Source organism: Tympanuchus pallidicinctus, unplaced genomic scaffold, assembly GCF_026119805.1.
Source record: "Tympanuchus pallidicinctus isolate F22 unplaced genomic scaffold, pur_lepc_1.0 scaffold8, whole genome shotgun sequence".
Taxonomy (NCBI): domain Eukaryota; kingdom Metazoa; phylum Chordata; class Aves; order Galliformes; family Phasianidae; genus Tympanuchus; species Tympanuchus pallidicinctus.
This window is the reverse complement of record NW_026294802.1, coordinates 23,940,891-23,965,425: the sequence shown is the minus strand read 5'-3', so window position 1 is coordinate 23,965,425 and position 24,535 is coordinate 23,940,891. Positions and strand designations below refer to the sequence as shown.

At 35.0% G+C, this 24,535-nt stretch overlaps 1 protein-coding gene across 9 annotated transcripts in view; it reads right to left on the bottom strand.

Annotated features, from left to right (window-relative positions):
- Window positions 1-24,535, bottom strand: part of PPFIA2 (PTPRF interacting protein alpha 2) — a 280,430-nt gene that overhangs the window by 89,426 nt on the left and 166,469 nt on the right. For all 9 annotated transcript variants that reach the window (XM_052669069.1, XM_052669070.1, XM_052669072.1 and 6 more), the window contains 2 exons: window positions 10,754-10,855; window positions 3,276-3,440 (listed from right to left, as the gene is read on the bottom strand). In XM_052669069.1, the coding sequence (XP_052525029.1) occupies window positions 3,276-3,440; window positions 10,754-10,855 (267 nt within the window). The remainder of the gene's footprint in view (window positions 1-3,275; window positions 3,441-10,753; window positions 10,856-24,535) is intronic.

Genomic DNA, 24,535 nt, shown 5'->3' with positions numbered 1-24,535 from the left:
AGGAAAATATCACAAGATGGTGACTGTTACTAGCTGAAATTACATGCAATGAGTTTGTCCTTTTATTTTATATTTTCCAAAATTTTCCTAAAATCTTGTTGTATTTAAACCTAAGTGTTTTATAAATGAGAATGCACGTGTTTAAAATATGTTTTAAAATGTTTAACATTTGTGTTTGCTTAGAGGAGTTTTAGAATTTGCAAACCAACTAGGCCATTTTACTGAGGAGGTGAGAGCTCCAAAGGGAGCTGGAATCACAAAAAAATTATCCTTAACCTGTATCACTGTAGAACTGAAGCCTAGTGGCTTTTATAAAGACATTTTACAGTTTGAAAAACAATGCTCCTTGGAAATAATAGGCAGCTGTTTCAAAGACAGTGTAGGAGACATTTTTTTACATGACAATTCAGAAAATATAGGTAATTATTAATTTCATTACTCTGATTATCAAGCTATTATGTTCATATAAATCCATGTTTTTTCTTTCTTGACCTTTTGTCAGTTAAAACACAGAACAATATCAGTGTGAAACGAAGACAAAGCTGGAAATAGCTTTGACCTGCCTTGCCTTGCCCTCTCTTTCTTTTCCTGCTTTGCAGCTACACAGTTAATGCACTTTTTTATAATGATTTAAGTAAAATTGCAGTCTGATGGCCGTTATTTATTCTCCAACTATAACATTTTCTAAAGGAACTGAAAGCAACTCTGCCTTGGCACAGAAGTCTTTTTTCTTTCATCTGAGCAGAGAACAACTAATTGGGACTCACATATGCCATGGTGAAATAGGAAATGTTGCAACTAATTCTTCATGGTCAACCACATGAAGTGGTGTTGAAGTTGTTAAAAGTGGGGGAAGGTATTCATTAAACCAGTGTAAAAGAGAAAACAATGCTATATTAGTGTTATGATTTAAAGGAGAAACCTACTCTACAGCCCAGAAATTGTAACTTTATTTATTAATTATTTTTTCTCTGTCCTAAGTGATTTCAAAATATACTTGAAGAATCATAATAATACAAAAGCTGAATAAAGACTTCAGGTTTTCTCATCCATATTCCAGGAAAAACATACAGCTTACAAAAGACCATACTAATGCATTTGGTAATCGTATATTTTGAATATTACTTTAACTATTATCATTCAGTAATTGTATTATTTTTTCCCTGAAATTCATAAGTTCATATTGAAAAAACTTTGAATCTAAAAAAAGCCAAATTCTCTAAAATTCATATAAAAATACACTGCAATTAATTTTGCTTTGATTCCCTCTTCAAATTTATGTTAAAGCAAACAAAGCAAACAAAATCATCTTAATTTCTAACAAATACAAGAAAAGCTGTTGTTCTAACTCACTGCCTTGTTAGTGAAAAATGAGCAGTAACAACTGCAAAATATTTTTATCTGATAAATTTGTCTTGTTTTTTTTCTGATGATTCAATTTGTTTTCTCCATTCTGGAATTTAAAGACAGTGAGTAAAAGTAGCTCATAGAAGCAAGTATTATTTTACTCCGATTGTATTTATTACTTCAAAAATAATGTACTACCTACACTTCATATAGTCCTTCAGTGTACTCCTATTTTCTTGGGCACTAGATGGAGTTTTACTAAACAAGGCTTCACAAAATCAGATGTCATTTAATCTATCAAACCATGGTATAATATCCATTTTTAAAGAAATGATTCCCATTATGGAGCCACAGATGCAGTAGAAAAGGTTTGCTCTCCTTGTTACTGGATATATCCAACATGGGCTCAGATGACTGGGTATTCTTCTGGCTTTTAAGTGCAGCCCTATTATTATTATCTTGAAATTTAACATAGCCAGTGTCATGTTAGCACTGCTGTTGGTGCAAAATATCACCCATCTTCCTCTGTCTCTTAGCAACCACTTTCCACATTTTTTCTTGCTGTCAAAGTCTTTCTCCTTTCTCTCCATATCTGCAGCCCACAAAGAGCTTTTAAAAACACTTGCACATGAAAAAATTGAATCAATTTTGTACATAGTGAATAAAAGCTCTCTTACCTACCTGCTAATGAATAAAAAGATAGTGATAATGTCAACATGAATTGGTAGTTTTTGTATTAAAGAATAGATAGGTATACTTTTCTGACATGAATTATCTTAAGAGAACCAATGTTTTTCAAATCATGTAGAATAGTAAAACCTGGTGGTTGCTTTTCTCTGTGAAGATCAGTTGGACATTTTGTCTTAACAAATCAACTAAAAATGAGTTTGGAGAAGTTGCATAAGTTCATTGTTTACAAATGTACGTTTTAAAAGTTGAATCAAAAGTGTAAACCAGAATAGAAAAAAAGCTGCAGAAAAATAAGCATGTTCAGACAGGTATTAGAAGGAAATGAAATCTATAGAATGTTGTAAATAAAATTATATTTTTTTTTCTAGTTTTTGTCCTTCCTGTATTATATATAAAGAACTTCCTAATCTACTCTTAAGCTCAATATCTACTTTAAATATGAAGTTAACCTAAGATTGTATTTTCTGTTCCATGTTAACAATGTCTTTTCATGTGCTGTATTATAAACTATCCCATTTATGTGTGTGTTTAATATACCACAATATTCCATAGTGCTCGAACATTATTTGTACATCTTTCCATTCCATGAAGTAAACCAAGGAAAGGTATCAGCATCTTAGCGGCTGTAAGGAGCCTTTGAGACCTGAAGCACTAAGAAGCTTAAGGCTGATTAACTGAAGAGACATTTCTGTACAGACCATCTTCCCTATGAATATGGTGTATTCACTGACAATGAAGGATCTACTACTATACTATTTTAATATTACAGCAAACGCTGTGCTTAGTCAGTGAAAAAAATATATCTGAAACTTAGAATATTTTCCCAGTAAAATGTTTTAGGAGGAAGTCCTTTTCCGTAGTCAAAAAGATCTTTACTCTTATTTCACTCTCCCTTTGTATTTTTAAAATTTGAGAAGTCTACATTTTCTCATCAATAACCTAAAAACATACCAGAGACATAAATTCCATCCATGTTTATATAGCACTAACAGGGGAAATCTTTCTGATAAGGGTAAGATTTGCTTGTTTTGAAAAGTCAGTGTTACTGACTACAAAGGATAGCTAAAGTGACCAATACTGCAATTATTGGTCATACATTCCCAAGGACTTATTAGAATTCATAAAAATATTTTAAGGAAAAGACTTATATAAAGAAGGAAATACACAATAAGCATCATAAGGCACAGTAAAGTAAGTCAGAGGGTATATTTCACATACATATATTTTCCATACTGTACCTTTTCATCCAGAGCCTTGTGGTGCTCAAACAGAGACTTCAGAGCTTTGAGGACCTCAACTTCACTGGAAACTCCTGAGGGAGACTGTGCTTGCCGTTTCACCACTGTCATCCTCAGTGATCGTTCGTGTCTTGAGACAAGGCACTCCAAATGCTCCAGTAACAGCTATTGGATTGTATATGAAAGGTTATTAATTTCTATTCACCTAAATGCCTTGGAGACTCAACTACAAAATGCATGTTACCAAATGGCAATTCTCTTGGCCACCTCTTTATGGGAGATACTACTGGAATTACTGCCAAGATTTCATGATTCAAAATCAGATAGAATAAGTACAAAAATTGAAAATCGAATCATAATTTAATTTTAAACTCTGTGGAAAGTGAGAACAAAAAAATCATTTGTCATAGAGTCACTACTTAACTGCATTAAGGACATATTTATAACAATATTTGTCGTTGTAATTAATGATCATAAGCTATCAAATAACAACTAAACAGACCAAAACCTCTGTAGAACATCATGGAAAAATATGAAAGCAGCTTATATTTTATAAACCTAGCTGTAGCATTTTAAATTTGTACTGGAAGATGATAAATAAAATATGAAAAAAGTAGAAATAATGTTTAATTACATTTAAAGACTATTTACTCTAAATGTCACCTTTCATGACATTTACATGTCACTAACATGCTCTAAAATGTTTATTATGTCTCTTCATGAGGGAAGAAAAATGGTCCATAAACAATACATTTCAGGCTACTAAATAAATTTAAATTATTTGTAGACTAGCTTGTAGATAACCTACTGTAAAAGCATGATAATTGTCATTATTACTCTAAGTAGCTTTTGTGAAAAACTGAAATGACTTGATGTTGTATGGAAAATTCACAATTTAGCAAGGCTTTTATAGGGCTACCATTTACTGTTACTATCTAAACATAGAAGAGAATTAGTAAGCTCTAAGTCTGTAACAAAGTTGCTAAATTCGTGAATCATACTTCCTGATACATATATGTCACAATGCACAATTATATCTTAGCCTTAAGTGGAAATTTGAAAGTTACACAGCAAATTGTTTATTATTTCTCTTTTGATGTTGTTTTTAACATAACTACAATTAATAAAGAGACGTGTTCATCTGTAATCCATAGTTATTATGTTATTATAATAACAATAGTCATTCTCAGCCACATAATGACCTTTACCTTATTAACAAGACATGAAAGAGCATAAACAGAGAACAAACACATTGTAATTGTAATATACAGCTATCAAGCTAGGAACAATTTGGGTTTGATGCACTCTTTGCTTAAAACATGGTTCTCGTATCTAGATTTGCAGCTGCTTATTGTTTTAAAATAATTACATTATTTGCCAAAAATAGTGAACACATATATGATTAATGTTAGTACACGAAGAATTGTAATGACTCCATGTAGTTCATGGAAGAAGGAAGGTATTTTTACCACTATTTATTTCAAGTGGTGGCTCATATTTATCAAAAGCAAATGAGTCATCTGATCTCCGTAGGGCTGACAACAGACAAAGCTGATTTTTTAATAACTGGAAGCAGTCCAAAGTAACATGCAGATTTGAAGAGGCCTCTTCAATCATAGTGGCATCGAGAACTTGAAATGGGGATATAGTAAGGTTGTAACTCTTATTATATTAGGACAGCTTCCCAACTCTTAACAGAATATTTCTGTTCATAACTTAAATAGCTAATTGCTATCATGAACAGAACAGAATTACCATGGCCATATCTTCCATAAGTTTGCAATTATCTGCGGCTTAAACTGACACTTATAGTAAAAGTCTAGAATTACATAATCTTGCAAACTAATTTTTTAAATCAACCTAACGCTGAGTAAATTTACTATATAATGCTCTACTATCCTAAACAGATTATCCTGGACAGATGATCAGAAAGGGAAATTCTTAAGAGTCTTGGTTGGAAAGTAAAAGTGAGAAAAACTGCCTTAGAGGAGAAAAATGATGTCAACATAGGATATACACACAAGTGTATAGGAATGTACACACAAGTTAGTTTTGCCCTAAGCTTAGAATTACCACTTTAGAAGTGTCAAATATAAATGTATACACATATTTCTTAGTTGTTAAATACAACTACAAGTATAAAACACTGCACTGATTTTATCATAATGTAGAAAGATGAGCTACTGACACAGGTAAGTGTCAAACACTCATGCGAAATTACTGCATTACTTGTGAACACTGCATTCTTTTTCTTAATGTAAGAACAATATTCCAGCTACTCAAATAGTAGTGGTTCATTTTTCCAGAAACTACCTCTGTGGTATTTTCCTTACTGCCAGCTCTCAGAGTGCTCAACAAGACATGCTGACATAGGTTTCTGTCTGAGAGCAATTTCTTATTTTTGCTTTTCAACAAAAGACTGTTTCTCCACAAAATCTGTGAATGCTTCTTATAGCAAATCCATGTTAGCTGAACACAGAGTATGAATAACCAGGTGTCCCTGTACCACAGTACTCCCAGCCATGCTGAAAGGGAAGAGTAACCAATCAACCCAGGAGTTAGCAAGCCTGCTGGCAAATCCCTCCTCCATTCTCTGCTGAAATTATATTTAAAATGATATTTTAGCCATCTTTACTTCAACTTTTTGCTTTTTTTTTTTTTGCTTTTGTATGTTTCAGTCACACGCTGGCATTAACAAAGAACACATGCTGCTGAGCATTTTCTGCTCCCTCACTCTGTGTTGATCTTACAGTCGTCAAGTGCTCACAGGGACAGGAGGCTTGCAGAGAAGATGAAGATCAACAGCAGAAAGCAGGACAGAATCAACCACGTATAATACCAGTCATCACTATGCTTTTCCTGCTGGAAAGCATAAGCTTGACAATGAATTATGAAATAATGTGACATTTGAATTTTGTTCTTATGCTGGGTGAGTTTTAGGATCCTCAAGATCCCAAGCTGATAATTTTACCGTAGCTAAATGGGATGGGTGTTTCTAGAGCTCTGACTTCACGAGCATGAAGAATGTTTAAAAATGATTATTCAAACACTGGAAAATGTTTGACTGCTTATTTTGTGAAGGAATGAAGCAACTTTAAAATGTTAATTAGAACAAACTAAACACAGACAGCTATTAGGATAAAGTTTACTGTATTTCTCAGATCATTTCCAAAGCAGCGTGAAATAGAAATGTGTAACTAAATGTCTTTGTATGTTATCATGTACCTCTATTGTACTAAACCATCATTGCCACAGGGACACTGATTTACTGGTGAAAAAGAAAAAAAGAAATTTTTAAAAGAATGATTCAGTAAACCAAATTTATTATGACTCATTAACGTTTGCATTATTATAGGATCTGAATTTTAATTAGCATAAAGTATTTTATCTTAATTCTCTTTGTTTTCAATAAAACTGAAAAAAAAAAAAAAAAAAAAGAAGTTCACAGCAGGGTATTAAACAGAGAAAGGAAAGAATCAGGAGAGAGTGATGGAGAAAAGTATGTAATAGAATATGAGGAAATACAATATAGAAGAACAAAGATTTGCTGAAATGAGATTGACTTGACTTAAGGATTCCTTATAAAAACAGGGCAACCCACTAAGAAGACAATGCTCTTTCATGTTCAGCTTCTCACCAACGCATGCAAAATGCAATTTCCTTTCAGTCTGTATTTAGAATACACGTTATTTAGTGAATCTCTACCTCTGGTGCAAGTAAAGAAGAAAAGTAAACTAAGCAGATAAGGGGTTGCAGATTATCTCTAAATTCAGCCATAAAGCCAGTCATCTTCCTCTGCACTGTTCAACAGCAGTGGAAGCCCATTTGCTCCTGTGGGAAATCAAATAACTTTACTGGTAAAGTACTGGTGGTAATCCTTCCTTGAAAAAATGAAGTCATAGCCTAGCTGCAGCTTATGTTCCACGTTTGAGTTTCTGTACATTCAAGACAAAAAATAATCTCTAGGTGCAACACAGGGCACAGTGGGCTTTCTGGGCTGCAAGCGCACATTGCTGGCACAAGTTCAATTTTTCATCAGCCAATACTCTCAAATCCTTCTCCTCAGGACTGATCTCAAGCCATTCTCCACCCAGTCTGTATCTGTACTTGATATTGCCCTGACCTAGATGCAGGATCTTGCTCTTGGCCTTCTTGAACTTCATGAAGTTGACATGGGCCCACTTCTCAAGCTTGTCCAGGTCCCTTTGGATAGCATTCCTTCACTCTATATAGTAATTTCTTCCAAGGTATTTTTGTATATGTTTTCAAAATCACATGCAGTGATTTTACAGAGAGAGCCTGTTTGTCTTCCTGTCAGCAACACCACACTAATCAATATATACACATATGCTCCTGCATTTTTCATGTTGCCAAATGTACTGGCAGATGAAGTCGTCATCTAAGTTTGTGACATGAAAATATTTTTACTATAATATGTGAGAAGTTAATTATAGTAGGCAATAAAAATACATATTTTAAAGCAAAAAGTCTTCCAGGGAGCTTTGTTTAAGAATTCTACTAGAAGGACTGACTAGGAACTCAAGTCTAGGGTAAGCTATAAGGTGTAGTCTTTTGGCAGAGACCAAGAGTTTATGGGTCTCACATAATGTTATTCTAGCACATTCTAATGCATTCTACTGTCAGGATCTGCTGCTGCAGCTTGGCCTAAAATGGCAGATTAGGTCTTGCAGCTTTTTTGAGGGAAAATAAAGAAATACATGGGTGTGGGTCTAGAACAAAGGAAAATGTATGAGAAATGTAAAAGGGAAATAGAAAGCAAGAGTTATCTCGATATACTCAGAACATGACAGATTTGCCATTTCAATTTCTTCTTGCTGATCTCCAGTTTGAAGCAGTTGGTGCTTCAAACAGTACCTTTCCAGTGCTATTGCAGGGAAACAAAAGGTTGCATTAAAAAAGTTCAAAATAGGAACCCAAGAATCTAGACCTGAGCTTTTTTAATTATTATTAGTAGAAAGTGATACCTGGGGGAAAAGTGTTTGTACTGAGTCAGGGTGATAAGTGTGGCTATGCATGAGAGTGTCCTGTGGGCACAGTAAGGCCAGAGCTGGTTAGATATGACTTGTAGTGGGGCAGATGGAAAGAAGAATTAGCTGGACTCACTTTAGATGTTAGGAAAGACATTTTGATTCCTCATTGCAAAAGTATTTCTGTGGTCTTCTAAATATTATTACTTGAATGTGAATCTCTAATAACAGGAAAAAAAAAGTAGTAGCTTTTTCTGACAAACTATTAATGCTGCTTTGCATTAACAGCATAAATATCAGCTTGTAAAAGTGCTTCTTTATGTACAATGACTTCCTGTTGGAAACCTCTTATCTAGTATGTCATGGAGATGATTGTATTCTGAAGACAACAGCTGCACCAGTGTAACTGGAATGCTGGTCTTTACCTATAAACACAGTGTAGGGAGCCTGTATAAGGCAACATGACTATTAGAATAGACTCCAGGAACTAACTTAGTATGTGGCAGCTGACAGAATGGAAGGAATATATACATGACATGATGGATGACAACATGTTAATGAAAATTCTGGAGGACAGTGTAAGGCATCAGTCATGTCTGATTTTTTTCTTCTTCCTCATTAACACCTTTATCTTCAGCTCTTTATTCTTGCATTTCCTGCATTTTCTATATATTTTTGTATACTAAATCTTTTAATCTCCAATGCCTACCTTTGTACTCATTATTAAGACAAATTAGTTGAGTATATTAGATTAAACTGCAAGGACTTCTGGCAACATTATCATACTTTCCAACTTTTAATTGGAATCTCCTGGAAAATCTCTTACTGGATTTTCTTTCACGTAATATAAAAACAAGAATGGACAATAATTAAATTTTTTTGTTCGCAAAGAAAGTGCTATGACAGAGCTTAATTTGACTTGTAACTAACTCAATTTGCTTTTCTCTCACAGTTGTTTGGTGTGCAACTGTCTTTGACTACAGGGCTGTCATGGTATTCCTCTTTGAGCTACTTATTCTATCAGACTCATGCTAGGTATGGGTACAAACTTGGTGTTCATTGGGCTCTATAGTGAAATGGTAAAAACTTTCTGCTAGATAGTTTTGTATGCATTCTTTTGAGAATGTATGATGACTGAGAAGAATACATTTAAATTTAGTATATGCACTATGTTTTCTGTAAAGAAAGGCAAATTTAGGTATTTTCTGTTTAGGAATGTGTATATGGAGATTACCCAATCAGTACAATTGTCTGGGCTTTTATCTTAACCGTATCTTGTCTTCAGAAGTTTGTGCTAGAAATTAATACAAGTTATTCTTTGTTCTACGTAACTTTATAAAGTTGACTTTAATAGTTTTCCTTCAAACATTTAAATAACTGATATACATAACAGTTACTGAAAATCTAAGCAGCTTTATTTCAGAAATACATGGCTGAGATGGCTTGCCAACCTGAAGAATGCATTGCAACTCCAATGTTCTTCTTCATTAATTCTAATTTTGTGGGAGCAATTTTGTATTGTTTAGATTATGAAAGAGTTATGGGAGGAAAAAATATGTTTTATCTGTTTCCCATCACATTTCCCAATCTCAACACATCTAAAACTTTTACATTTAGCAAGATTATCTCTTCTTGCTCCTTTAAGCTAGCATGGAGGTAGATGAAGAACCACTGTCTCTTAGTAGACAACTGTATCACTTGACCATCTTTGGATTTCTGGAATTTGTGGCACTCTATGCTATATCTGGCAGTAAAAAGGATGGAGAAAGACTGTCACAATTCTTTTGTCAAGTATCTTGCTAGACAACCTTTGGAATGCCAGTCAGGTAACCAGGGAAAGATATTAAGTGAGGCACAAAGCACTGTTGGTATAGTGAAAGGATGAAAGCAGGAAGAGTTGCCCAGAGCACAGGAGAATGCAACATAAATATGTTAAAACATCCTTGGTGTTCAGCATCTGTTCCAGGAGGCACTATCATGGGTTGTTGGTTGCAGACAGAATAATGGCTTTTGATTGAAGCAGAATATAGCAAACTTAGGGGTGAAATGTCCTCAGCAGTATCACAAATGATATTTACTTCAAGGATGACAGTGGCTGCATCTAGACTAAACAGCATAGTCACCGTGATACAAGTGGCAGCCTTCATCTCATCCTTATTCAGACCAAAATCAAGGCTCCTAGGTACCTCAATGTGCTGTACCCCTGCCCTTAGCCTTGAGAAGAGAAGAAGATCTGTGCAGGCTACTTATGTAGGACTTGGGTCTTGGAAAGATTAGTGAGTCTCTTGCTCTGAATGTACATACCTTGCAACGTTCAAAGTCCAGCATGGAGTCATTTTCTGCAGGTCTGCAGTATGGTAGATACATCCTACTACTTAGATCCTGACAAGTCTCATGTACTTATTTAAATACATTTGCAGGGAGGGCAAGGAGTTTTTTCTCCTATTTTATACATACATGATATCCAGAAAAGGTCTGCTGTACACTTACTCTCGTGTTGTTTCTTTCGGCCTTCAGTTCTGAAATCTCCTCCTCCTTTTCAAGCAGCTGTTCCCTACATGCATTTAATTCTTTTGTCAGTGCAGCAAATTCCTATGGAATAAAATTAAGTGTGAAGTTACACAAGATGTAAGCACAAAATTAATCAAATCTACATGCATTTTAGGATTTATATAATATTTAGAAACAAACACAAACTAACATAGCATATGTTAACACCAACACTTGTCATAAGCTTTTAAAATAATTGATTTTTCATTGAAAAATTAATAAATTTAATAAAAACCACCTATACAAAACACTGGCAGACTCTTAAAAACAGGAGCAGGCCTGAGATGACGACAACATCCTTCAGACATAAATTATCAGAACTAAAGTATAATAAGAATACAACTGGCCTATTTTGTATCAAGAAAGACACTATAATTTCATGCATAATGAGGTTCAGCTCAATGCATTTGCTTAGCAAGTTCTTTTGCCTTTCCATAATGCAGCTATTGTAATATAGCATGGGATAGAAAAACTATGGAATTCATTGATCAAATTCTGTCTGGTAGCAGATTAGCAATATTTGCACTAGTTAAAAGAAAAATAAAACAAAAAAATACCCAAGTAGCTACCAAGTGGAGCTCTAATTTTTCTTGATGCTTAAATTTAACTACTAAAATGTATTTGGGCATCACAGTGAAAGACTCTAACATTCACATTTGTTAGCTTAGCATGAGTTTCCTAAGAAATAACAACATAAAATGAAGCAAAATTTTAAGTTGCTCCTCACGTTGTTTTAAGAATGCAACTAAACAACGATTACAAAACAAATCTTTCAGCTACCAGAATTGATATCACCATTGCTTTTATGCTTCAAAAATACACATAAAATTTCATGTATACCAATGGTAGTCACAGATTTAACATTAAGTTCAATAATGAGAAGGTTTCAATCCAATACAAAGTGGCAACTTTTATCCATAAAACTGAAAAGATTCTGTGTCTCATGGAAACAGTGAGGCAAACAATGAAAAAGCATTTGAAATATATAATCATGCCAGAAAGAAAAGTTGTCCAGATGAGCAGCACTGCTGCTAAACAAAAGCATATACATATTTAAAACTTTTAAGTTAATTGAGTTTGACAAAATAATTAATAGCTGTTAAGACCACTCATGAGCAGCCAGGATTAAAGTGCTATCATTCCTAATTCCCCCAAGAAGAAAGGAGTTTAAGAAAACAAAAACATGTCTAGGTGGCTTATCAGCTGGTGGAATGAACCTGAGTCTAAATCCACTTCTTTAAGACAACAGCTAGCAACGATCTCAAAAGAAATTGGTGTGCTGTCTCCCTTCAAGTTCTGGGAAGCAGCTTTTATCCAAACTGAAGTGATTTTCAGCAGAGGTTTGGTGATATTCTTGGCTTCCTTCTGTTTTAATCAAATTTACAAATAGTTAATTGTATATTATTGATAATAATGATATTGTATTTTCAATAATATAGATATATAATAATATTACAGTTCCTGTATTAGTTTTGGAAATGAGATTTAAAACTCTGCTCACTTTTCAAAAGTATTATTAAAACTTTTGCCTATATATCTTACTTTAGTAAGAAGTAGAAGTGTTGCTCTGTATAGAGTTTTGCTTGAACTTCTCTATTTGGGGTTGTAATTAATGTCACGTATCAAGTGAATATGCCATATTTAATATAAGCCAGTGATCTCAGGTGAGGTTGAATTAGAATTCTAAAGCTGGAAAACACATATGCACATACACATTTTATATTCTTATAAACTTTATAGTGCCACAGTGTGGAGATCTTGTTGCTAATATACATTGTTAATATTAATAGTATAAGCAGTATGATACTATTTTAACACCTTTAATATCTTTGTATTGTTTTAGTTGGAATTGAAAGGTGAGTGACAGGTGTTGGAAAGGACAGCAAGGATCATCTGGTGACTTACAGTAACAGTTACTGTAAGGCAAAGCAGTCTGCGAACACACTTTTCTTGTTTTGCTTGGAAACAGAGAAATATATGAGTTTATAAAATTGTACATTCTTTGCTGTGCCAAAAGAAGCCTACTAGCAGCAATATGATCTCTAGTGTTTTGGCCAATATAATCTCAAATAATTCAATATTTGAGTTTTACTATTTTGTTGAACAGTGTGGATTTTATTCTTTAAGAAATTTAAGCTTTCCTTTGCTTAAAAATAAATCATTAAGCAAAATTATGCTCCATGAGTTTGATACTTAACCATTTCCTCTCAGCCTCCAAATATCTTCGGTCTATACCCATAGTATTACTCTCTAGTTTGGCCGGGCTGCATGTATCCAGTACCTTAGACTATTTCCTTCAGTCGCTGACACAGTTCCTTCATACCTTTTAATGATTCAGTTGCTGTTGTTCTCTGAAATTCCTGTGTTATAGTATCAGAATTTATAAGAACACTCACTTCTTCATACCTGTGGAGCTAAAGTGCTCTCATCACTCTTTTTATCTGAAGGACCAGTGGCTGTTCCTGAATCAAGAGCTTTGACTGCTCTGAACTGAATAATGATAGTATTTTTCTTGGTGTTTGCTTTGTACGTGTTTTACAGGGAAAGTCTCAAAGTGCAAATTGAGTTTGCCCTAGAGCTTTACAAATTGCTTCTGTCATGTTTGCTTTGACAAATTAACAACTGCGATAAAAGCTCACAATAACTTGCTTTTCAATTCATGTTACCATAGCTACAAGTGAAACCCATTTTAAGTATGCCCTCCCTTTCAGCCCAAGGTATTGCTGAGATATGACACTGTAACGCTCCAGAGAACATGGTTCTCCCACAGGTTAGAAACAAAGCAAAACATATTTTTGTTTTATCCAGTTATGTAATAAACAACACATGACGATAATGACCTTCGCTCTTGCAATTCCCCCTGATACACACAGGGATCAAGGGAATACTGTCATCCGGAATTACTGTTCGCAACCAAAATCTTGCATGGTCAGTCATAGTTTGTGGGCCCCGAAGGTGGGATCTGTTGCATAACTAACGTGACTTGACATGTACAACCGCACTCTTAAAGCTTATGTAGAAGTTGTTGGGATATAAAGCTAATTAAGAAATAAAGAGAACCAAAATGATGAAAATTATGCAGTTGATTTCACTGCTTTTATATTACAAAATGGTAACAAGACACTAACTTTTTTTAATGGGAAACAACTAAAGAATGTATTTTTTTGTCATCTGAATAAACAAAATCTTGGGGCCTATTTGATCTGCTGTTTCCCTTGTCTTAATACTTGGGCTATGACACAGTCTGACTGAAAAATAGCTGACACAAAATGACAGCCCTTCACTTATCCCATGCATATATTTGAAGGGAGGGCAGAAGCCTCAAAAACAAATTCAGTGGAAATTTGTGACCACTGAAAGGACAATTTGGCATTACAAATCTGAAAGTCAAGGACTTCCCCTGGCGTAGCAGCTGAGAGCACAGGCTTATGGGTGCCCAGGAGAGGGGGGTACCACAGGGACAGGCGAACTGACAGTGCTGCCAGATGTGCTGGCAGCAGGGCTGTGCAGGGAGGCATGCCACAGCATCTTTATCATTACATATCTGCCTCTAGGGTGGCTGAACAAATGCTGCTTTCTCTGCTTATTGTTCCCAGAAAGGGTTTGCAAGGATTGTTTTTTTTCATGGACTAATACACAGAAAACCTATATAACAATCCTCATAGATGAGGGCATGCTAGAGAAATGAGACTTCAGAGCTGCAACACTTGATTGTTCAGCTTTTGAGTACAGTCCAGTATGGAGAGAGTTGAACTCAAATGAAAATGCAGCCTCTCATCATACATACTGGAAAGAGTGAACCAATTTTGTAAGACCTTCCCTCACTCCAACCTCCCCACCTCCCAAAAAAAGAAAATGAAAAATAAAAAGATTAAGGAAAAGGAAAAGGAAAAGGAAAGAAAAATAAAAAGATAAAGGAAAAGGAAAAGGAAAGAAAAAGAAAAAGAAAAAGAAAAAGAAGAAAAAGAAAATTCAGACAGGATGGGGTGTATTCAGATTATAATCTGTTCCTCTGGAACTGCCTTTGAAAGCAGTTTATTTCAGCATGAAAGAATGAACTAATCTCTGCACAGAGAAAGAATGGTTAGGCTTTGTAATTTCTGTTTTGCATTCAAACTATGTAGACAGAGTTACCTTCCTAAAAATTTAGAGGTTAGTCATTTAACAAGAGAAATTATGATTTGTGACAATTCTCTGAGAGTTTTAATCTTTCATTTATTATGTTTTAATTCAATTCAGTTTTCTTAAATTGCACGTTCTTTCTTTTCTAATTATTCCTTCATTGGAAATCTTGCTCAAAAATCTCCATGTTTTTTAAAATACCAATGATTTACTTTACTCATTTCACTCCTACTAGAAAAGAAATTTCAATCTTGTTGACAGCAATTAGCAATACAAAAGACTAAGAAGTTCTGGATGAAAGTCACCGTTTATTTTACTATAGAAGAGCCATAATTACAGCCCTTGATTCTAGATTAGTTTGAATGCCACATTTCAATATTTGGGTTTAGTGTCAGTCTTCTGAAATGTGGAATTGGCTGTGTCATATGTAATGGGTGAATCTCCAATACAAACTTTGAATTACTTTGTTTAACTCACACCACTGGTTCAGATGGAGAGGGTGAGGTGTTATCCGATCTTAGCCACTAACATGCTTCAAACTATCCAGGAATTACTAATGCGTGTTTATTTATTTAGTGGCCTGCAAGACATCAAGCATGTGAAAACTATGATCAAATGTGACAGTGTGAGAAAATATTAATTCACAGAGAAAAATGAAAAAGAGGAGATTGCTGTTTCATAAGAGAGAAAATTAACTCAGTAACACAGGGGATTTGTGAACTCACACTCCATTTATTTTTTTTAGAATTGTGGGCACTGTCTGAGATTCTGAAATATGCAGACACTTTCCCACACAGAAGCACACAATCAGCGCTTCTTGGAAGAAATTAAAAAAAAAAAAAACTTTTCAGGGGTTTAGAGCCAATGTTAACATCTAGAACAACAAATAATATCAACACTTCTATTGAACAGAAAATGGGATGAGAACTGTTACATAGTTCTCCATCAAGAAATAATTCCTTCTTTAAATACTCAGTTGAAACTACATTATATTTTGAACTAACTCTTGCAAATATTTACTTATAAAACTTATTTCTTCTTACTTATTTCTTTCTGGGTAGAAGAAACCATCTCATACTAATACAGCCCCTATATGGACGGCCTACTATTGTGTTACTGTTATGACTCTGGTCCCAAATTGAAACAGAAGTAATTGGATATTCCAAGGAAAAATAAAACCCCACATCTCTTTTATTACCTAAAAAACAACATATATATTTTTTCTTCTACAAAGATCCAGAATGGAATAAGAGAAAGCAAAGGATTATAATAAATGTATGTCTCACTAAGGCCCTTGAACATATTGAATGAGCTCAAATACATATGTATATTTTGGTTTAGCTTTGTAGTACATGTAACCTAGCTTTTTAAAAAATATCTAATTTCAATAACTATATCGTGTTACTTTCATGATTTTTAGAAGCAAGAGTAGCTCAATTGCATTCTAACATATATTTTAAGTCATCCAAAAAGAAACTTATATGATAGCTGTTTAAATATTAGTTCAACTAATACTTTTACAACAGTACTTTGAGATAAAGATAATGGGAAGAACATACAACTGTCAGGACTTGTGGTGTAATCTGCCTAATTTTCCTGCTGTAGGACATGCTTGCCACTGAAAGATGAATTTCTATAGATTTTTGAAGCCAAAGTGGATCTCTCTAGCAACATGAGCATTGTGACAACTGTTTTATATGTGCTTTGCTTCCTACTAATATGAATACTGGCACAGAGGATTTATAACCAAATTAAACAACTACAGAGTTATAACTATTGAAGGATGGGGTAAAACATCACGGATTTGTAAATATTACAATGGGTTACTTTAAACATCTTGTATGTTACAGATTTTACAGAATGAAAATACAGACTGGATTGCAATTTGCTTTAATTTCTTCTATTTCAGAATGTTCCACCACACATAGTATATTCTGTAGAAGTATTAGTCATGTAGGATACTACATCAACATACTTTTCAGAAGTGTTAATTGGAGTTGTAGTGAATCTTGCTTCAAGTCATGCTACCGAAGTTTGGAAATGAATCAGCTGTATAATAAATGAGATTATAAAGGAGATAGGAGTACTATCAGCTAAATCCATTCAATAATAAACGCTGTGTTCCACAGATATTCATATTCATTTCATTTAATATAGTTCTGATATAGTTATGCTGCAGACTATAGTACTATAGTACTATAGTCTGCAGCATATTACTATACTTTTTAACACTGAAGTTATTTACAAGAGTATGTCTTGAAGATTAAATACTGTATTGAAACTGATGACAATTTACTATTCCATAGTAACAAATTCAGAATCTGTGCAATACAGAAAAAGAGCAAAATGACAGACTATGACCAAACAAAAAAATAATTTTCTTAAGGACTGATGTCAAAGGAAAATGAGATTAACTTTATTCCAGCTGATGAAAAGAATATTTTTCCAGATATTAAAATATTAAATATGTGAAATGGCTCCAGACAAATAGCATAAAGAAATAATAAATTTCTCTTTTAATTACATTGCCAAGAGTTTAATTTTATGCTTATAATCCTTTTTTTTTTTTTTTTTTTTTTTTTTCAAAATTGAAATAAACACAAAATAATAAAAAATAAAGGAAATCTAACATGCAAGTTGTTGAAGTGCTTTACAGACTGTACTGTGGCTTCTGCGTATAAACACATACATACAACTCTCAATTAGAAGGCAGATTGAGGTCAGTACATGGCCTTAAGAAATAACCTAAAATAAGTCCTGACAGAGGGAATATATAAAGGGTGACTGTAAGATGCAACACACATTTACCAGTAAACAGAACAGCCCTTTTCTTATAATGTTGGTAAGTAATCTTATTTTATTGCCAAATTCAGCTTACAAGTCTGGTTGATTTTTAGTATGTCTGATGCACAGTTTAAACTCAACTTTCTTAGTTTTGACTTCTTTCTAGGCAAAGGATCTTGTTTTCTTTCAGGCAAATGTGACAAAACACAGAGTGACCTTTACTTCTCCCTCATTTTAAGGAACGTACACTTTTATGACACTTGTCTCCTTCTCTTCACCCTCAGCATTTTCTCTGGGTAAATCTTATCCCTGATCACTAATTCAGCTATTAATAATAGGTCAGCAAGTCTGCTATTCTGATTAAGAGCACATCCTTCCTTTCACAGCAAAACTGTACTCTTCCCTTTTCACAATGCATTAAATGAGATTCAATCATTTTGTATTTTAAGTATTCTATGATTCTTGTATTTTAAGTATTGTATTTTTTTTTTAAAAAAAATGTCACTTAATAAAATCAAGTCACAAGTATTTGATGTTTTGGACAGTTTCCACTGTCTCCCATTTCTTCACAAAGTTGCTCACAGAGGAAGAAATGTATATAAGAAAGGAGGAAGGAGAAAACATATACTTGCTTAATTCTGTTATTTTGAATAGCACTCCAAAAAACTTCTGAATATTAAACAAAGTTTAACAAATAACTCTTTAAGTTAAAAAAAAATTCAAATTTTTATTTTTTCATCACACAAAAGAATTGTCAAAGAAAAATGAGAATCAAGTCTAGTAAATGACCTCATGAATCAACAGATCACTTTACCTAAACTATATTTGACCTTTTCCTTTCACAAATAGATGCAGCCATCCTCTTGCAAGTCTAGGAGATTCTTCATTATGTCAGATTTTCAATGTGAGTTTTATCTCACCACATTTGTGTTGTATGTTAGAAAAAACTGTATTCAAGCTGATCATTGCAGATAAACAAAGAAGATGGTACATTTAGGAAGTGACTGAACCAACATGCTTTTGGGCTGGACAAAGCCTAACCTAGAATCTTTATAATTCTAAACAGGGCTTCTGTTAAGTGAATTGAATGAACAGTCTCATGTGCCCTAGTTTGTTCCTGCTCAGGCTGGTCCTAGTCTAAGTTTATTTGAAAGAAGTGGAAAAAAAAGTCCCATTTTTAGATATCATGGACCACTTTACAGTTGGTATTGCTGGTGGCAACCACCACTAAATTCTAGGAATTATCGAGTAGTAGTTATTACCCTACTCTTAGAAGTGCTAATATCCAAGTGGAGCAGTACGAGGCAGTTTGACTCTTGCAGGAGATAACAAGGCAATTGACCAGTAAGGATGAATATCAGGAAGTCCAAATTGTGAGCTTTTTCTATTTCTGTTTTTGAGTTCGTGACAATTAATATATATCGTTTCACTCATGCAAATTCTATTACTTAATCCTTTAATTTAGATGACTACAGTACATATTTACTTTTATGATGGAACTGCATTTACACGTAACTCTTGGTGTCTCTACTGGAGTTAATTTAAGCCATACATTTCATTAATCTTTTTATTTGATAAGAAATGTAAGACACAACGTGTTTGTTTTTTAGTAATGTTTTATCAATCACTACATTAAAGCTTATACTGATTTACTAGCTCTACGGTTGGTCCAAAGAGGTATTTAATATCCAAAAAGTACACATATTTACCTTAGGAAGGAATTCCAATTTTGCTCTTTCCAGCAATCTGTAATGGAACATGTGCTTTTTTTACACACATTGAGAGTAACATTAAAATTTATTCAAACTTTGCTTTACACTGTACACAAGGTAAAAAAGTTACTAACAATGAATTTTCATTTGGTCTATATTACTATGACAGGTTTTTAAAACTTCAATAGAGAAAACAAGATAATTGGTTGCAGATGTTCTTCATGAAGAAGTATTATGAGTTGTTACTTATTGACAGAGATATTGTCCTGAGGAAAAACATACAATGTACAATGTACAGAACACCAAACTAAGGAATGGTATATTTTATACCAGAAATTACAAAGTTACCACTAGCCTCTGTTCCTCACTAATAAAACATCTTGATATTATGTTAACTTTCGACATTAGCAATGTCATCTCTATGCTGTCACTTATTACTAAAGCCTCGAAATCTTTTTTATAAGAATATAGAATAATTGATGCAAAACATATAGCAGCATTTCAACTCTGAAAATTGAGTAAATACCTTTTTTTCTCTCTGAAGAGAGAAGCTGATAAAGTCCTGTAGTTTATAAAATATGATTATGATTGCAAAAATAAATATTATCCTAAAAGCCTTTATCGATTTTGAGTCAGAAAAAATAATTTAGTTCTCTTCATTCATGAAAAATGGGACACTAAATAATAAATTTCAATTAATTAACATTTTCACTGGTGTTCATTCACATGCTGTGTTCATGAATGGAGATAATTTATAAATTATGTCTTCAATCATAGCATACTCATGGGCTATGAGAAGCAGCTCTAGAGCTCTGAAGGACTCTGGTGACTGCAGTCAATAGATAAATAAGAAAATCAAAAATTACATCAAAATAATGTCAAATTAGCTATAAACTTCTGAACTGCCTACTGGATAGATGACCCAGAGGCTGATATTGCTCAGAGCTTAAGCAGTTTGTCCACTTCTTTTTGTTTAGCTCTTCAGGCACAGAATCACAGAATCATAGAATCATTTTGGTTGGAAAAAATCTTCAAGATCATCAACTACAAGCACTTAACACTATCAAGGCTAAGAATAAATCATGTCCCTAAGTGTCTTAGCACACATCTTTTGAATTATCTCCAGTAATGACAACTCTATCACTTCCCTAAGTAGTCCCTTCCAGAGCTTGACCAGCTTCTCCATTAAAAAATTATTCCTCAGATCCAATCTAAATCCCACCTGATACAGGAAATTTGAGACCATTTCTTTATGTCCTATCACTTGTGATCCAAGAAAAGATGTCCTCACTACAACCTCCTTTCAGGCAGATGTAGAGAGTGATGAGGTCTCAGTCTCTTCCAGGCAACACAGCACCAGTTCCATCAGCTTCCCTAGTCCTACTGGCCACCCCGTTTCTTTCACAGGCCAGAATGCCATTGGTATTCTTAGCATCCTGGGCACACTACTGGCTTGACCAGTACTACCTGACCCTTTCCTGCTGGGCAAAGATCATTTCATAGCCTTCTCCACCTTTCTGATGTCTAGGCAGTGACTGGCTGTCAGGCAACAAAGGCTCCTGTCATCCCTCAGCACCATGCCCCAAGAGACAGAGATTGCCTGGTTTTGCCAGCAGAGCTGCAGACCTCCTCTCTGTTCTGCTCCTAGTGCCAGCATTTTGCCAGGATAGGTAGCCCAGTAGGAAAGTTTAAGTTAGAGGTGGGCAGCCCATGCTGACTGCTCCCAACTCCTGCCCTCACTCTGGCCAGGAGATTTCAGCCAGGCATCAGGAGTGGAGCAGGACACAAAATCAGGGACACGAGCTGCATCTGGCTCAACCAGACCATGCTGCAGCTGCCTTTCTGGGAACTTTAGGCTCTTTTGTCCTCTTTCCCACAGAGGGCTTCCCTGGTCCCTTCAGTATGCTGCTCTGTGATGCTATGGGGGATAAGACGGCTGCCTGTGCCTCCCAAGGGCCTTATCTGGCCTCTCTCCACAGCCAGGAGCTCAGACTGGAACTGTCAGCCCACAGACAAATGTTGTGGGAGGAATTTGGCAACAGGGCCCATCTCCCCTCCCATCTTGTGATGGCACTGCTGAGAGTGTCTACCCAAGAGCTCCCAGAACAGGAGATTTAAGGAGATACCTGGGCTCCACCAGCTTCCCAAACTCCACTTTCACTGCCCCGCAGCAAAGACCCCAACCTGACCTGGAAGCCTCTGACCCTGTTGGCTCTGAGTGATGAATGGACATAACCAGGCAATGTGTAACTACATGGCCCTCACTGCTTATCCTGGGGCGCTGGCTCAGCCTAGTTAATTCCAGAATTCCTGCTGAGCACATCTGCAAGGCTTGAAGGTTGAGAGGGTTCTGTGCACTGTGTAATGCCTGGGGACTCCCAGCGTCTATCCCTGCATTTTCTGTTCTTTTCTGTAAATGGCCTTTCCTAAAATAATCAATAGAAAGCATTATCCTCTCTTGCCTGTCAGCCAGATCAGCATGAGGGAAGTGCATATGTAGCTATAAGAGCATAGAAATAAAACAACCATCAAAATGAACTTTGAAGATACTAAAGATCTTGAGCTAGCTTCTGCCTGTTTATGTATTCCTTCCTGCTGACCAGAGACATTCAGAGTCACGATGATGAACACAGAAACTGGCAGCAGGAATCATATTTCAACTGTACATTGCAATTGCTATATTGTGCTTGTCCTATGATTTCAGTATATTGCTAGATCACTTTTCTAAATCAAAATCCCATGTACTGTTAAACATCTTCAAATAAGTGAATTTGATTTTAGCCATTAAACTCTCCCTGTGTGGAATACCACGAACATGGTCAAATAGCACTGGGCTCTGAAAGCCTGAGAGCTCAGCAGTAGAAATTCAATAGCTTTCACAGATTTCTTCACTTCCTTAGAAACTGAAAACATTACGCAGGCATTAGTGGAAAATGTTAATTTATGTTCAGGCTACTAAAATGACAAGCCACATAACTACATTATGGATACAGTCAGAGTTTCAAACCATATGAATAAAACTACTATTCTGAGAGACTGTAAAATGTTTCCAAAAGTTTCAGCTGCATTGTCAAACCTCTTTGGAGTAACAACATATGAATGACTCAGACTCAAAAGCTTTTTCCATGAATTGAATTTTTGTTGAGTTGAAATAGGTTTCTATGGTAGCAGTAATGCTATAAATGATTCCCTGTGGCTTAAAAGTGCCAGGCAGCAGCAATGCCTCTAGCACCTACTGCATTATTTCCAGTCACAAAAAGAATTCATGCAGGGTCCCAGATCACAATGTACCTCATTAGCTGTGCTCTCCATCAGATCTGTTGAAGTGGTGAGGCTAACCAGGTCTGAAAGTTAGTCTCTCACAGTAGTAAATCTGGCCAAAGTAGATCTCATAAAGCCTTAATATTTTGGGAACTCTTAATTCAAAAAAGCTGTCTGCATCTTGATAACCTAAATCAAAGGATGGAGTAGTCTATCTTGTTGGGATTCCTCTATCCTGACTTACAAGTTTGACTTGATGCCACTCTCAAAAGTCGATCAGAATTACAAAGTCTAAACTAGTAAACTTTATTTGAAGGAACAAGATCTAAACTTTCACAGTTTGACAAATAGAACTGAAGCTTTTATGTCTTCTGAAAATGTTAAAAAACAAACACATAATCCCTTCACAGCTTTGGAAATTTTGCCTTCAGCAGTGTAATGCATAGAAACACTTTCACATTAAGTTCAAATACACGGGTCGTCATCTCTGACTAACCCAAGTGAATGTCACAGAAACTTCACATTCAGTCCTTATGCCTAAAATGCCATGCACACAGCACATTTATTTTGCATTAAGTAGTTTTTATTAATTTCTATCAGTATGCCTAGAAACTATACCTATATATACTATATATATATATATATATACTATACTTTAAGGCTTAATATTTCATTATACTGCATGGCATAAAAGGAAAGAAAAATATGGTTTATCTCTGAAGGAACTTACTGCCTAAGAATAAAATAGGAAGCTGTAAATTGCCAGGGACAAGTCAGAGGTAATGTGACAAGGTGACAGATAATTGGTCTCAGCTACATACTGCATAATCATTTTCCTGATAAATCAACAGAAAAAAGACAGACATCACTGACATGTGGGCTGACAAACAGGCAGCAATTCAGAAGAACTGAATTATACACTTTGATAAGGTAGATTGGTCTGTATTGAGTATGCTCACCCTCCATGCTTTTATTGCTATCTCTTCCTTTAGAGAGTCTTGGGTGAGCAGCACAGGCCATATTACCTTTTGACATCAGCTCACTTTTCAGTTAGAGCTCTCGTTTCTATTTTTTCTCATCTTTGTGTAGAAACAATATCATAAATGTAAACAAAGGAAAAATATTCCTCCTTTTCCTGATTAACAGCAAACTTTTTTAATAGCAAAATTTGCTACCTATGAAAATTGTATTAAATTGTAAGTAGAAAGCAAACAAAATAATGTCAGAAATCTGAATAATATCTGAGACTGAAGGGAATTACTGCTACTGCTCTGACAACTATGCCTCCTATTTTACTGTGTTGGCCCACAACCTCAGCGGTGGATGTTTGTGGCATGGCAGTAGGGGTTGAACTTTCCCACAAACATTCCATTTCATCTTGTTCCTGCAAGACAGGTGGCAGCAGAAGGGCACTTTGAGAAAGTGGCATCTGATGTGGAAGTACATATGAAGCAAAGGTGTGTCAGTAAATTTCTCCATGCAGAAAAGATGAATCCTACTGATGGTCACTGATGCTTGCTGAACATTTTTGGATACCAAAAAGCGCACAGAGGAATTCAAATACACCTTGGCTTCACATGCACTCCCATGTCAGACACAATTTTATCAGACTGCCCCTCTGCTGCCATCTGTGGCACAGCAACAAAACTGGAAGTGTTGAAAGAGGTGTAAATGCATTAGAAAATCAAAATAAAGGAAGACTACCAGTTTTCTATTATTCCAGGGACAGCATACCCTAGAGTTAGATTTAGAGGCAAACTTACAGCTGCAGTCATGTCATTTATGACAAATAATATTGTTGTAAATAGCCAGGCAGGTAAATCACATACTGATTAACTTTATC